Consider the following 14,211-nt stretch of genomic DNA (forward strand, 5'->3'; position numbering starts at 1 on the left):
AACATTTAAATTATTCCTAATTTAATACACTGACAAGTTATAAAAGTAAAGTACTGTCTTAGGTTTGTTGAAACACTGGTTAGGAGATATAGCTGTAGGTTACTGGACAGGTGCAGGGGTTTGAGGGGTGTGTGTAGTGGCTTGAGGGGGCTGAGATTACTACTGGCAGACAGGGTGGGCGTGTCTTGATGCCAGGAGAGTCCGATAACGAATGAACACAGGAGGGGGAGTGGCTACAAAATAGGCTGTAGAGTGTATCTACATGCAGCAGTGTTCATCTCATAGAGATGGAGGATGTAACATTGTATCTGTCCCATTACAGTGTCAGAGCATTGGCAGCACCATTGAGGCATTCTCCATTTTTCAGTAATTAATTCTTATTTTACTACTTCTACAAACTTTGCTTACTGCCACCTGGAGTGTTTGAACAGGTATAAAGCCAAGGTTAGTGATTTACTGCAACATGCAGTTATGGAATGTCTGGGTACGAGTATAATTCATTGGCTGATCCTTCCTGATGACCTGGATAGAATGATTTGTTCCTTCCTTAAGCCATAAAGTCCCACCCAATTGACTACTTCAAAATGGTTAAAGTCCTCAATGGCATTGCCCAGGCTTTTGGGCACTAGAGTCCTCTATTTATCTCTATGGTGTGTGTCCGTTCCCTGTCCAGATGTGTCCTCTCCGTGCAGTAAAAAAAAAAATTAGAGTACTGTGAAATCCCAAGTCCATCCTAGTGTCTCATCGTACTCAGGTCCTGAACATCAGCTCTGTCTCACAGCTAGAGGGCCTAACACTTAAACCCTGACCTCTAAGCCATCCATCGATGCTCTGCTTCTCCTATCCATGCATCAGCAGACTAAGTCCTGTAAGGGTTTGGGTTAGATAAAGCTCTTAAACCTGTTTGAACACTGCGATCCAGTCAGAGAGAAAACAACATGATGTATATCAACACAAATCACTGCTGGGATCCAGTGACATCACATCTGTCCACATCCCGACTGTCCAACAGGATGCCACAGTACAATCCCTCAGGATGGGTGGAGGGAGGGAAGAGATGGAGTGTTGAGTGTCTCCGTATTGTCATTGTGGAAAACATTTAGTTCAGAGTGCTCTGTGGCATGATGACTGAAGTCAAAGAGGTGTGTTTGAAAGGGAGACACAGTGAGTATTAGTTGGTGCTAAGTAGTCCTTGTGAGTTGAGCTGGGGTAAGGATTCTCGTTCAGGGCAGGGGGGAGGGATGTCCAGCTCTCTCTCCACTAGGCTTCTGTCTGACTGGGGTAAATTCTCTCTGGAGTACTCAGCATACCACTCCACACACACACACACACACACTTAAAAAGTGTCACAGCTGACAAGTCAGAAATATAGTCATGTGTAATCCCATTGGTTAGACAGTGAGGGAACATCCTGTCTTCAGCTAGATCAAGTCTCATTTAAAGTGACACCTAAGATGAACCAGTCTGCAGGGTTCTGGTTGTCATGGCAATGTGACTCACCTGAATCTCCTCCTCGTACATCTTCATGCTGAGGTCACTCTTGGTTCGCGACCTCCGACCCAGATACACCAGAGACGAGCTCTACACACACACACACACACACACAAACAGGTGTCTACATTTGTAAGAGTGTAGGACGGTGTTTGTGTGTGTGTATTTGTGAGTGTAGGTCTGTGTGTTCTTACCCCACTGCGGTCCATGGCCAGCAGTACTCCCTGTAGAGAGTTAAGTGAGGAGAGCCCTGGACACGTCTTCTTATAAAGCTCCAGAGTGGCCAACGCCTCGTCACGACTCACCTCTGCCTCAAACACTATACCGTTCTCATCTACACAACACAAACACACATTTCAAACACTATACCATTCTCATCTACACAACACAAACACACATTTCAAACACTATACCGTTCTCATCTACACCACACAAACACACCATCTTTACACACATTTCAAACCCTATACCGTTCTCATCTACAACACACCATCTTTACACACACACACCACACACACACACACACACCTCAAGCACTACACCATTCTCATCTTACTTTGACCGTTCACTCGCGCACACACAGACTTACCCTCAGGATCTAACAGTGGTTCTTTGTTCTTCCGGCTGTAGTTCATACGGAACACAAACGCATCCAGGATGAAGGCAACGATGATGGTCATCACCACCTCGAGAGGACAGAGGGAAATTATTACACACGCTTGCACACACAAAAACAAGCATACACTACCGGTCCAAAGTTTAGGGTAACTTAGAAATGTCCTTGTTTTTGAAAGAAAAGCACCATTTTTGTCTAAAATAACATAAAATTGATCAGAAAACCATGTAGACATGTTGTAAATGACTATTGTAGCTGGAAACGGCTGATTTTTAATGGAATATCTACATAGGGGTACAGAGGCCCATTATCAGCAACCATCACTCCTGTGTTCCAATGGCACATTGTGTTAGCTAATCCAAATTTATCATTTTAAAAAGGCTAACTGATCATTAGAAAACCCTTTTGCAATTATGTTAACACAGCTGAAAACTTATGATTAAAGAAGCAAGAAAACTGGTCTTCTTTAGACTAGTTGAGTATCTGGAGCATCAGCATTTGTGGGTTCAATTACAGGCTCAAAATGGCCAGGAACAAAGAGGTTTCTTCTGAAACTCGTCAGTCTATTCTTGTTCTCAGAAAGAAAGACTATTCCATGTGAGAAATTTCCAAGAAACTGAAGATCTCGTACAACACTATACTACTCCCTTCACAGAACAGCGCAAACTGACTCTAACCAGAATAGAAAGAGGAGTGGGAGGCCCTGGTGCACAACTGAGCAAGAGGACAAGTACATTAGAGTGTCTAGTTTGAGAAACAGACGCCTTACAAGTCCTCAAAGTCCAAAACACCAGCCTCAATGTCATCAGTGAAGAGGCGACTCCGGAATGCTGGCCTTCTAGGCAGAGTTGCAAAGACATATCTCAGGCTGGCCAATAAAAATAAAAGATTAAGATGGGCAAAGGAACACAGACACTGGACAGAGGACCTCTGTCTAGAAGGCCAGCATCCCGGAGTTGCCTCTTCACTGTTGACTTTGAGACTGGTGTTTGCCGGTACTATTTAATGAAGCTGCCAGTTGAGGACTTGTGAGGCGTCAGTTTCTCATACTAGACACTAATCTACTTGTCCTCTTGCTCAGTTGTGCACCGGGGCCTCCCACTCCTCTTTCTATTCTGGTTAGAGACAGTTTGCGCTGTTCTGTGAAGGGAGTAGTACACAGCGTTGTACAAGATCTTCAGTTTCTTAGCAATTTCTCACATGGAATAGCCTTCATTTCTGAGAACAAGAATAAATTGACGAGTGTCAGAAAAAAGTTTAGTTTCTGGCCATTTTGAGCCTATAATCGAACCCACAAATGCTGATGCTCCAGATACTCAACTAGTCTAAAGAAGGCCAGTTGTCTTGCTTCTTTAATCAGGAAAACAGTTTCAGCTGTGCTAACATAATTGCAAAAGGGTTTTCCTATGATCAATTAGCCTTTTAAAATTATCAACTTGGATTAGCTAACACAACGTGCCATTGAAACACAGGAATGATGGTTGCTGATAATGGGCCTCTGTACCCCTATGTAGATATTCCATTAAAAATCAGCCGTTTCCAGCTACAATAGTAATTTACAACATTAACAATGTCTACACTGTATTTCTAATTAATTTGATGTTATTGTAAATGGACATTTTTTTTGTTGCTTATCTTTAAAAAACAAGGACATTTCTAAGTGACCCCAAACTTTTGAACGGTAGTGTACATGCACACACAGACAAAACCGGTCTCACCATGGTGACGATGTAGAAGGTCATGAAGTAGAGGCGGCTCCAGTGAGTGGTCATGGATGTCACTCCTTCCTGTAGGGTAGGGGACAGCAGCTGTCAATCAACCTCAGCAACCAATCACAACGCTGGACAAGCTTGACAGTCAGGCAGCAGCAGAAGTTTAATCAGATAGGCAGCATTCATTGTAAGGACGAACAGAGTATTACCATGGTGATGTACCAGTTGTTTACCACAGTCAGCTCAAACAGAGTCACTGCAGAGAAGAGATGGAGAGAGATCCTGAATTCCAAATCAATCCCTAGCACTTTATTACACTGAACAAAAATATAAAACACAACATGTAAAGTGTTGGTCCCATGCATCATGAGCTGAAAAAAACCTGCACGAAAAGCTTAATTAGCTTAGATTTTGTGCACAAATGTGTTTACATTCCTGTGAGCATTTCTTCTTTGCCAAGATGATCCATCCACCTGACAGGTGTGGAATATCAATAAGATGATTAAACAGCATGGTCATTACACAGGTGCACCTTGTGCTGGGGACAATAAAAGGCCTCTCTAAAATGTGCAGTTTGTCACACAACACAATGCCACGGATGTCTCAAGTTGAGGGAGCGTGCAATTGGCAAGCTGACTGCAGAAAAGTTCACCAGAGTTGTTGCCAGAGAAATTAATGTTAATTTCTCTACAAACTCGTATTAGATAATTTGGCAGTACGTCCAACTGGCCTTCCATCCACAGACCACATGTAATCACTCCAGCCCAGGACCTCTACATCCGGCTTCTTCACCTGCGGGATCGTCTTGACGGGAGTGGGGGGGATCTGAGGAGTATTTCTGTCTGTAATAAAGCCCCTTTGTGGGGAAAACATTATTCTGATTGGCTGGGCCTGGCTACCAAGTGGGTGGGCCTATGCCCTTCAAGGCCCATCTATGGCTGCAGCCCTGCCGTCATGTGAAATCCATAGATTAGGGCCTAATGAATTTATTTCAAATTGGGTTTCCATGTATGACCTGTAACTCATTAAAATCTTTGAAATTGTTGCATGTTGTGTTTATATTTTTGTTCAGTATCATACATACATACATACATACATACATACATACATACATACATACATACATACATACATACATACATACATACATACATACATACATACATACATACATACATACATACATACATACATACATACATACATACATACATACATACATACATACATACATACATACATACAAAAGGGAACTCCCTAGTATCGACTACTGTGTGTGCATGTGTTTACCAAAGCTGCTGAGGATATTGTTGAAGTTGTTGAGATAGTAGTAGCCCTCGTCCAGCACCGTCCTGTTGCCTATGGTTACATTGATCTGCCTGTAGGAATCTGCCACTGTACTGGCACTGATAGGGGGGGGGGTATGAGAGAGAAATAGAGTAGAGCGAGAGAGAGAGGAGTGAGAGAGAGAAATAGAGTGGAGAGAGGAGTGAGAAATAGAGTAGAGAGAGGAGTGAGTGAGCGAGAGAGAGGAGTGAGCAAGAAATAGAGTAGAGAGAGGAGTGAGCGAGAAATAGAGTAGAGAGAGGAGTGAGCGAGAAATAGAGTAGAGAGAGGAGTGAGCGAGAAATAGAGTAGAGAGAGGAGTGAGCGAGAAATAGAGTAGAGAGAGGAGTGAGCGAGAAATAGAGTAGAGAGAGGAGTGAGCGAGAAATAGAGTAGAGAGAGGAGTGAGCGAGAAATAGAGTAGAGAGAGGAGTGAGCGAGAAATAGAGTAGAGAGAGGAGTGAGCGAGACATAGAGTAGAGAGAGGAGTGAGCGAGACATAGAGTAGAGAGAGGAGTGAGCGAGACATAGAGTAGAGAGAGGAGTGAGCGAGACATAGAGTAGAGAGAGGAGTGAGCGAGACAGAGTAGAGAGAGGAGTGAGCGAGACAGAGTAGAGAGAGGAGTGAGCGAGAAATAGAGTAGAGAGAGGAGTGAGCGAGAAATAGAGTAGAGAGAGGAGTGAGCGAGAAATAGAGTAGAGAGAGGAGTGAGCGAGAAATAGAGTAGAGAGAGGAGTGAGCGAGAAATAGAGTAGAGAGTAGTGAGCGAGAAATAGAGTAGAGAGAGGAGTGAGCGAGAAATAGAGTAGAGAGAGGAGTGAGCGAGAAATAGAGTAGAGAGTAGTGAGCGAGAAATAGAGTAGAGAGAGGAGTGAGCGAGAAATAGAGTAGAGAGAGGAGTGAGCGAGAAATAGAGTAAAGAGAGGAGTGAGCGAGCGAGCGCGAGAAATAGAGTAGAGAGTAGTGAGCAAGAAATAGAGTAGAGAGTAGTGAGCAAGAAATAGCGTAGAGAGGAGTGAGAGAGTAGTGAGCGAGAAATAGAGTAGAGAGAGGAGTGAGAGAGAGGGAGGAGTGAGAGAGAAATAGAGTACAGAGAGGAGTGAGCGAGAAATAGAGTAAAGAGAGGAGTGAGCGAGACAGAGTAGAGAAATAGAGTAGAGAGGAGTGAGCGAGAAATAGAGTAGAGAGTAGTGAGCAAGAAATAGCGAGAGAGAGGAGTGAGAGAGTAGTGATCGAGAAATAGAGTAGAGAGAGGAGTGAGAGAGAGGGAGGAGTGAGAGAGAAATAGAGTACAGAGAGGAGTGAGCGAGAAATAGAGTAAAGAGAGGAGTGAGCGAGCGAGCGCGAGAAATAGAGTAGAGAGAGGAGTGAGAGAGAGAGGAGTGAGAGAGAGGAGTGAGAGAAAGAGTAGAGAGAGTGAGAGAGAGAGAGAGAGAGAGAGGAGAGAGAGGAGTGAGAGAGAGAGAGAGGAGAGAGAGAGAGAGAGGAGTGAGAGAGAGAAATAGAGTAGAGAGAGAGAAATAGAGTAGAGAAGAGAGGAGTGAGAGAGAAATAGAGTAGATAAAGAGAGAATAGAGAGAGAAATAACATAACTGAAACTCATGTGAACCAAGATGGCCATCTTGTAGTCATATTACTAGAGCTCCAATATCCTTGTAGAATTCATAGTCTGTGGTAGGGTCTGCCTCGAACAACGTGTCAGGAAACTGTGTGTGTGACTCACTTGCAGCAGTTAGGGTAAACTACATCAGCGAAGAACTCCATCCCCACGATGGCAAAGGAGTAGTAGAAGATAATCAGTGTCAGCCCCAGACTGAGAACACACACACACACACACACACACAGGTTCTTATTAAAAGTCTCATACCTGCCTTGTATGTAAATATAGTGGGTTATGGTTCAGAGGTCAGGAAGTAAAGGCGTTACCTTGCCATCCTTGGGAAGAGTTCAAACATGGTGTCCAACACATTGCGATACCTCTGCTTTATCTTAAACAACCTGAGCGAGAAAACACACACACTTACAAGCGGAGTGCACACACTTACACGTGATGATCAATACAATATTTACAAAATCTACATATAACATGTATCTAACAAAATACCCCTGAAAACATAGATGTGTGTTGTCATAGTAACCCACCTGAGTAGCTGCAGCGGTCTGAGCACCACAATGAAGTAGAAGGGCTCCATGTCAAAGGCCAGAGTAATCAAGCCCAGAAAGGCAAACACAGTCACAGAGAAGTCAAACCTGGTGAGGCGAACACAGAGACACTGATGGCTACTAGGCTACTAGATAATCACAGTGGACATGCTAATGGTTGAGGGTAAGGTGTTAGGGTTTAATGGTCGGTACTCACAGGTTCCAGCCAGAGCTGAAGTAGGCCAACGGCCCCAAGCCCGTTATCTTCAACAACACCTCCACCCCATAGACTAGAGATTGAGAAAGAGAGAGAGGGGGAGTACAAATGTGTGTTCTCACAAGTGACAAAGAGGAGGTGGCTCTGTGTGCGTGTGTGAGAGAGTGTGTTCTTACTCGTGAGGAAGACAATGTAGCTCCAGGGAACCATTCTGGACCAGGAGAATCCACCTGCGGGGGGAGGGGCCAGGACAGAGATCAGAAACAACCTTACAGATTGAGTCTAGTCCTGAAATAAAAAGCATGCTCAATAGAGAATCTGCATTAAATGTACTTTATAGTTTGGGAATAGGTTTAGTTACTATTCAACATGTAGGTCCCTACTAAGACTCCTACTAATCAACATGTATGTCTCTACTAAGACTACTACTAATCAACATGTATGTCTCTACTAAGACTCTTACTATTCAACATGTAGGTCTCTACTAAGACTCCTACTATTCAACATGTAGGTGGTCCCTACTAAGACTCTTACTATTCAACATGTAGGTCTCTACTAAGATCCACACTCCGTTAACGGCCACCACCACATCTAGAGAGGAGCGAGAGGAGAGTTAGGCTGTCCTAGAGTAAGACTTGTCATAGGATGACATGATAATAGTACTATAAACTACTAATAATGGATGTCCACTTACACATGGTATACTGGAAGGCTTTAGACTTGACCAGCAGGTTGATGCCTGTTAGAAACATAAACAGAAGGAGGTCAGTCAGTCTGAGTCACCCCAGATAAGAGGAACACAGCATTAGATGGATGGAAGATAGAAGGGAAAAAGTAAGAATCACCTTTGAAGATAAGAAAAGTAGTGTGTGGAAGATCATCAAACCAGTGTTCCCCGCTCCGCCGTGCCTACAGAGTACAATCACACACACAAACGCCACAGAGAGGTGTGTATACAGGTACAGGTATCCACACAGAGAAATGGGATAATTGTGTGGGTTGTCATGACTCTCTCCTGGGTGAGGATCAAAGGTTCCAGATCAGCTTGGCAAATAGCTGACAGATAGCCAGGGGGAAGAGGTGCCAGGGGGAGAGGTGCCGGTTTTGAAACCTTAACACCCGGTCATATATTGTATGCCGCAAAAGAGTCTTTCCTGCCCTGCAGTATTGGGAAAGAAATGTGCTTTGTGTAGAGAGACTTTGGCCTCCAAAACCTTTTTGTCCAGAAAGTGAAAATGGGAACAATATTTATAAGATAGGAATGTTAAGAATGGTCAGTGGGAATCTAAAGAATAATCATGTCATAATGTTTATTATTTTGCAATGTCATTAAGGATGATATAACGAAATAACTAACTTGGAAAGGGTACACATTCTATTTGTCAAGTTTACATCTAGATGTTGTATAAAACATATGATTAAGTATGAGAGTATTTTGGTTAAGTTATAAATGTCTTCTAAATTAGATAATTGTTTTTCATAACTTTCACCTAGTCAGTAACCACACGCATGTGAGCACAGACATTGTGTCGGCGTGATGGAACACCCCCTTTTTACCTGAGTATAAAAGCCTTGGTAACGAAATTTACATTCAGACTAGACAGTGTGGAGCGGTGGCTACAAGGCTGAAAATGGTTAGGCCAAAAGACGTGACACCATGGTCCACACATTGAAATGGTTGGAAACTCTGAAAACCAACACGAAGTGAGAAGATAACCCCCACTACGAGACCAGAAACATTCACATTCTGCAGCTGTGCATGTAAAAGTGGTCCTAGAACTTGAGGTGGGAAGGAAGAATCCCATCTCAGACAACCATTGGTGCAACTGAAGTATCTATTCTAACAAACACTTCACTATCAGAGAAGCTCTACAACCAAAGACATTTGACCTCTGGTGGACAACCAAAGCCTTACATCAAGCCACAACCCATAGACGGATCGATTGGTTTCAACAGAGAGACGACAGAAAGAAATCTACGTGTAAATATATACATTGCATTTCTTATCCGAATGAGCGGTGGTTCATGTGCAAAGTATTACTATTCCTTTGAGCGTAGGTTCCAATGTATCCAAGTGTTGTCTCTCCCGCTCTTTACCTACCCCTCCCTCTCCATATGTGTAACAAGCCATCATGTCTTGTCAGTCCACTAGGGACTTTTATCTCATGTAAGTGTGTATGTGTATTCTGTGTTATTATTTAGTAAATAAATGATTCATTTCTACCCCAATTGATTAAATCAGAAAATGCTGGAGTTCTTGCAGATTCAAGAGGTCTACGGCATTCAGAATGAGACTGATGTGAGGTAATGATTAATAAGTGGCTGTTATTGATGTAAGAGATATCTATATATCTTTCGAGTTTAAAATCAGGAGATGGTAACTCTTCCCGTGGTGCCTCAAATTTCCAATGAGTTAATTGTTACATTTGAGTAACAATTAAACAGTTAGTTGATAAGATAAATCATAGTCATCAGATTAATAGTAATCACGTCACGAGGCTACCTTCGGCTTACCTTCCATTTGAGACCGATGACTTCATAGAACTTGTAAAAGTCATCCAGGCTGCAACAGAACATCACAAAGACTTCTTTAAAACAACAACACTTACATTATGTGTGTGTTTGCATGAGTGTATGTGTGTGTTACCTGAGCATGGGTGCTCCTGCAGTGTTGAGGGCCTTGTATGTGAGGAAGCGGTCTCTGGATGACATACGAGGTCTGTAGAAACGCATCAGACCATCGAACTGCTTCAGAGACACACCCATTGGCCTCTGGGGAGACAACACACACGAAATGCAACAGTTATACATAGGTTACCACAGCTTACAGACACTTTAGGTGGGGGCTAAACGTGTGTGTGTGTATGTACCTGTCTGCTGACCAAAAGTTGGAAGGCATGGTCGATAGCAGAGCGTTTGTGAAGCAGCAGAGATTTAAACTTCATCTTCTCAACACCGTTAAACGTATCGAACACCACCGCCAGGAGCTGCAACACACAGAGTGTTATACCATGGCCATAGGGTGCACAGGTGGGAAACGACATAGTGTGTGTGTGTGTGTGTGTGTGTGTGTGTGTATACCAAGTTCATGATGAAGTAAAGTTCTATGGAGAGGTAGACAATGAAGAAGACACAGGACCAGCGGTTGCGAGAGTACGCTGGCATCATCACATCTGGGAAGCTAGAGGAAACAGGACACACCAGAAGTCTCATAAGTTTCTATATTGTCTTGAGAGAGCAAAACAACCTCCTCAGGCACTATGCTGTCTTGAGTAATTAAAAAAAAATGTTATTTTACCTTTATTTAACTAGGTAAGTCAGTTAAGAACAAATTCCTATTTTCAATGACTGCCTAGGAACAGTGGGTTAACTACCTGTTCAGGGGCAGAACGACAGATTTGTACCTTGTCAGCTCGGGGATTTGAACTTGCAACCTTCCGGTTACTAGTCCAACACTAAACACTAGGCTACCAATTGCAAGAAGTTTGCTGCTTTTGATTGGTTGTTGTTTTTTGCTCTGACCTTGCAGGGGGCCTCGCAAAACTGCGATACGCCACTGGTACTTGATACCGATATTTGACTAGGGGAGGGTGAGGCTTGAGGAGGGGTGAGACCTGAGGATGACGGAGTTCCTAATATGGCGCGCTCTCTCTCCGACTGAAGGCGGTGCACTCTGAAGCGATTCAAGTGACCTGTGTTTCGAGCCGCAGGTCTCTCCAGTGACTAGCGTGCTGTTTGGAGGACGGTACACTGCGTTTCGAGCCACAGGTCTCTCCAGTGACTAGCGTGCTGTTTGGAGGACGGTACACTGTGTTTCGAGCCACAGGTCTCTCCAGTGACTAGCGTGCTGTTTGGAGGACGGTACACTGCTTTTCGAGCCACAGGTCTCTCCAGTGACTAGCGTGCTGTTTGGAGGACGGTACACTGTGTTTCGAGCCACAGGTCTCTCCAGTGACTAGCGTGCTGTTTGGAGGACGGTACACTGTGTTTCGAGCCACAGGTCTCTCCAGTGACTAGCGTGCTGTTTGGAGGACGGTACACTGCGTTTCGAGCCACAGGTCTCTCCAGTGACTAGCGTGCTGTTTGGAGGACGGTACACTGTGTTTCGAGCCACAGGTCTCTCCAGTGACTAGCGTGCTGTTTGGAGGACGGTACACTGTGTTTCGAGCCACAGGTCTCTCCAGTGACTAGCGTGCTGTTTGGAGGACGGTACACTGCGTTTCGCACGCAGGCAGGTTTAGCCGCCACAGTGGCCTAAAGCAAACAGCTTAATAACCTTTAGAATGGTGTTGTACCCAGACAGATCTATTTACTGAGGAAAAGCAAATGCACATAACAAAACTTTACTGAAAGTTTCTTTGGTAGAAATGTTAAACTGTTATTTTTTGCAGTGGCGTCAATTGTTTTGCCGTGGCGCAGCGCCACAGCTAAATGAATGCAGCAGAAACACTGCATCAGGCAATATACTGTCTTTAGAGAGTAATACAATCAAAACAGTCAGAGTATGAAACATCAGACTATTATACAGACTGATGTGTAAAGCAGAAGTTGGTGTGTGTGTGTGTGTGTGGTATCGGAGCCTTACTTTGCGGTGGTCACGAGCACGAAAAGACTCACGATGCTGTTCTCCAGAGTGTTGAAGTACTGAGGAGAGAGAACACCAGACAAAAACGGTGTAAGACCAGTATAAGGTAGACCACTCCAGCTAGCACAAGACTAGCAGTCTTCTACAGAGGCACAACATACAGCAAATGTCATTATCACTTACCGGATCAGAAGTATTAGGGGAGAACAGACAGAAGCCTGTAGAGAGAGAGAACAGAGCCATACTCACACAGGCACAATAGAAGATAATGGATTTGATTCATTTTGAGGTTGTAAATTATAAATCATTTAATTTCCACTGTTCAATTGTCCACTGTTTTTGGAGACTCAAAGATTTTTATCTAGGATCAATGTCTTTTTCAACCTTGAAGAACATCCAAAATGATGTGTGTGTGTGTGTCTCACCCAGGATGGCAAAGATGACCATGAAGAAGAGCAGCAGCAGCAGGATGTCTATAAAAGGGGGAAGGGACTGGAAAATTTGACGCAGGTTTCTGATTGGACAAGAGGATGACAACACACAACAGTTATTCATGCTTTGCAAACAACATTTCTCAGTGACTTAATTTTAAAAAATGTGTGTATACCTTCGCACGGCACCACAGTATCTGCAATCCACCAGGAATATGGGTCTGAGAGCTCTGGTCACACGCAGGTGCGATGTCTGCCGGATCAGAACCACTATGGCCTCCACAAACTGGAGCAGCAGCACACAAGTCTACACACAGGACAGATCAGGTGTCAGACATATAAAATGGTGGAACTACACATTTTTTAAAACCAACTGATAGGCGAGAGTTTGTCACTCTTGTGAGTAAAAGGTCACAAGGGGTCCCTCAGGGCACTGTTCTGGGACCATTCTTATTTGTAATCTATACGATACATTTGGGATGCTCCAATTTTTGGGACTGGAGTTTCACTTCTATGCAGATAGGTATGTACCTTCACCATGGTCCTCTTGTGTCTGATGAATGTGTGGAAGCCGAGCCAGCGCAGCTTCATACACAGTTCAAACGCCACCATAACCAGAGCCAATAACTCCAGAGTGGCATGGACCTATAGAAACAAAATTGAACCTTAAAGGTATAGGGGGGCAGCATTTTCACTTTTTGATAAATAGCGTGCCCAATTTCAACTTCCTGCTACTCATGCCAGGAATAAGATATGTGGATAGAAAACTCTGAAGTTTCAAAAACCGTTTTAATCATGTCTGCGAGTATAACAGAACTTATGTAGCAGGCAAAACCCCGAGGACTAACTGTTCAGAATTGTTATATTTTTTTGCTTCAGACTGCTCCCTCAGTTGCCTTTGCCAAGGGATATTTGATAGGAACCATTTTTTCAGTTCCTACCACTTTCACTGCATGTCACCAGTCTTTGAAATTTGGTTGAGGTTATTCATTTGTGCAACGAAGAAGCAGCACATCCTGGAACAATGTTACACTATTGAGAGTTGCGCAAGACGTAAAAAGGAGCATGGTTTGTTTACTTGCTGTATTGAATACAGATTGCCCCATCTACAATTTGATCGATTATTAACGTTTAAAAATACCTAAAAAATACCTAGTTGTATTACAGTAGTTAAAGTAGTTTCAAATATTTTGGCAAAGTTTATAGGCAACTTTTGAAATGTTTTGTAGTGACGTTGTGTTTTTGTAAGCTGTTTTTTTTCTGGATCAAACGCGCTTTATAAATGGACATTTTGGGTATATATGGACGGAATTAATTGAAAAAAAGGACCAATTGTGATGTGTATGGGACATATTGGAGTGCCAACAAAAGAAGCTCGTCAAAGGTAATGCATGTTTTATATTTTATTTCAGCGTTTTGTGTAGCGCCTGCAGGTTTGAAATATGCTACCCTCTATTGACATTGTGCTATCTATCATCAGATAATAGCTTCTTTAAATTCTGACATGTTGGCTGGATTCACAACGAGTCTAGCTTTAATTGAGTATCTTACATGTGTGATTTAATGAATGTTTGATTTTATATCATTATTTGAATTTGCATTTTTCCTGTTTTTTTCCCCAAGTGGGACGCAAGCGTCCCCTATACCATGAGAAGTTAACCTCTAACCCAGCAGCTCCAGAGTGATGTAG

General features: G+C 43.3%; 2 protein-coding genes across 3 annotated transcripts in view; one reads left to right on the top strand and one right to left on the bottom strand.

Moving 5' to 3' along the window:
* LOC124036392 (mitochondrial sodium/calcium exchanger protein-like) overlaps positions 1-14,211 on the top strand; it is a 37,780-nt gene that overhangs the window by 18,625 nt on the left and 4,944 nt on the right. The window lies entirely within an intron of this gene.
* Positions 1-14,211, bottom strand: part of tpcn1 (two pore segment channel 1) — a 26,185-nt gene continuing 11,974 nt past the window's right edge. For both annotated transcript variants that reach the window (XM_046350920.1, XM_046350918.1), the window contains 24 exons: positions 13,053-13,166; positions 12,698-12,828; positions 12,516-12,604; positions 12,274-12,308; positions 12,091-12,149; positions 10,587-10,686; positions 10,376-10,492; positions 10,153-10,277; positions 10,020-10,068; positions 8,351-8,414; positions 8,200-8,244; positions 8,040-8,096; positions 7,682-7,735; positions 7,506-7,578; positions 7,289-7,396; positions 7,073-7,144; positions 6,870-6,959; positions 5,110-5,225; positions 4,029-4,075; positions 3,826-3,894; positions 2,081-2,177; positions 1,686-1,825; positions 1,501-1,581; positions 1-1,315 (listed from right to left, as the gene is read on the bottom strand). In XM_046350920.1, coding sequence (XP_046206876.1) covers positions 1,172-1,315; positions 1,501-1,581; positions 1,686-1,825; positions 2,081-2,177; positions 3,826-3,894; positions 4,029-4,075; positions 5,110-5,225; positions 6,870-6,959; positions 7,073-7,144; positions 7,289-7,396; positions 7,506-7,578; positions 7,682-7,735; positions 8,040-8,096; positions 8,200-8,244; positions 8,351-8,414; positions 10,020-10,068; positions 10,153-10,277; positions 10,376-10,492; positions 10,587-10,686; positions 12,091-12,149; positions 12,274-12,308; positions 12,516-12,604; positions 12,698-12,828; positions 13,053-13,166 — 2,076 coding nt within the window. In that variant the 3' untranslated portion in view covers positions 1-1,171. The remainder of the gene's footprint in view (positions 1,316-1,500; positions 1,582-1,685; positions 1,826-2,080; positions 2,178-3,825; positions 3,895-4,028; positions 4,076-5,109; positions 5,226-6,869; positions 6,960-7,072; positions 7,145-7,288; positions 7,397-7,505; positions 7,579-7,681; positions 7,736-8,039; positions 8,097-8,199; positions 8,245-8,350; positions 8,415-10,019; positions 10,069-10,152; positions 10,278-10,375; positions 10,493-10,586; positions 10,687-12,090; positions 12,150-12,273; positions 12,309-12,515; positions 12,605-12,697; positions 12,829-13,052; positions 13,167-14,211) is intronic.

The sequence above is a fragment of the Oncorhynchus gorbuscha genome, linkage group LG05 (genome assembly GCF_021184085.1).
Source record: "Oncorhynchus gorbuscha isolate QuinsamMale2020 ecotype Even-year linkage group LG05, OgorEven_v1.0, whole genome shotgun sequence".
Classification (NCBI taxonomy): domain Eukaryota; kingdom Metazoa; phylum Chordata; class Actinopteri; order Salmoniformes; family Salmonidae; genus Oncorhynchus; species Oncorhynchus gorbuscha.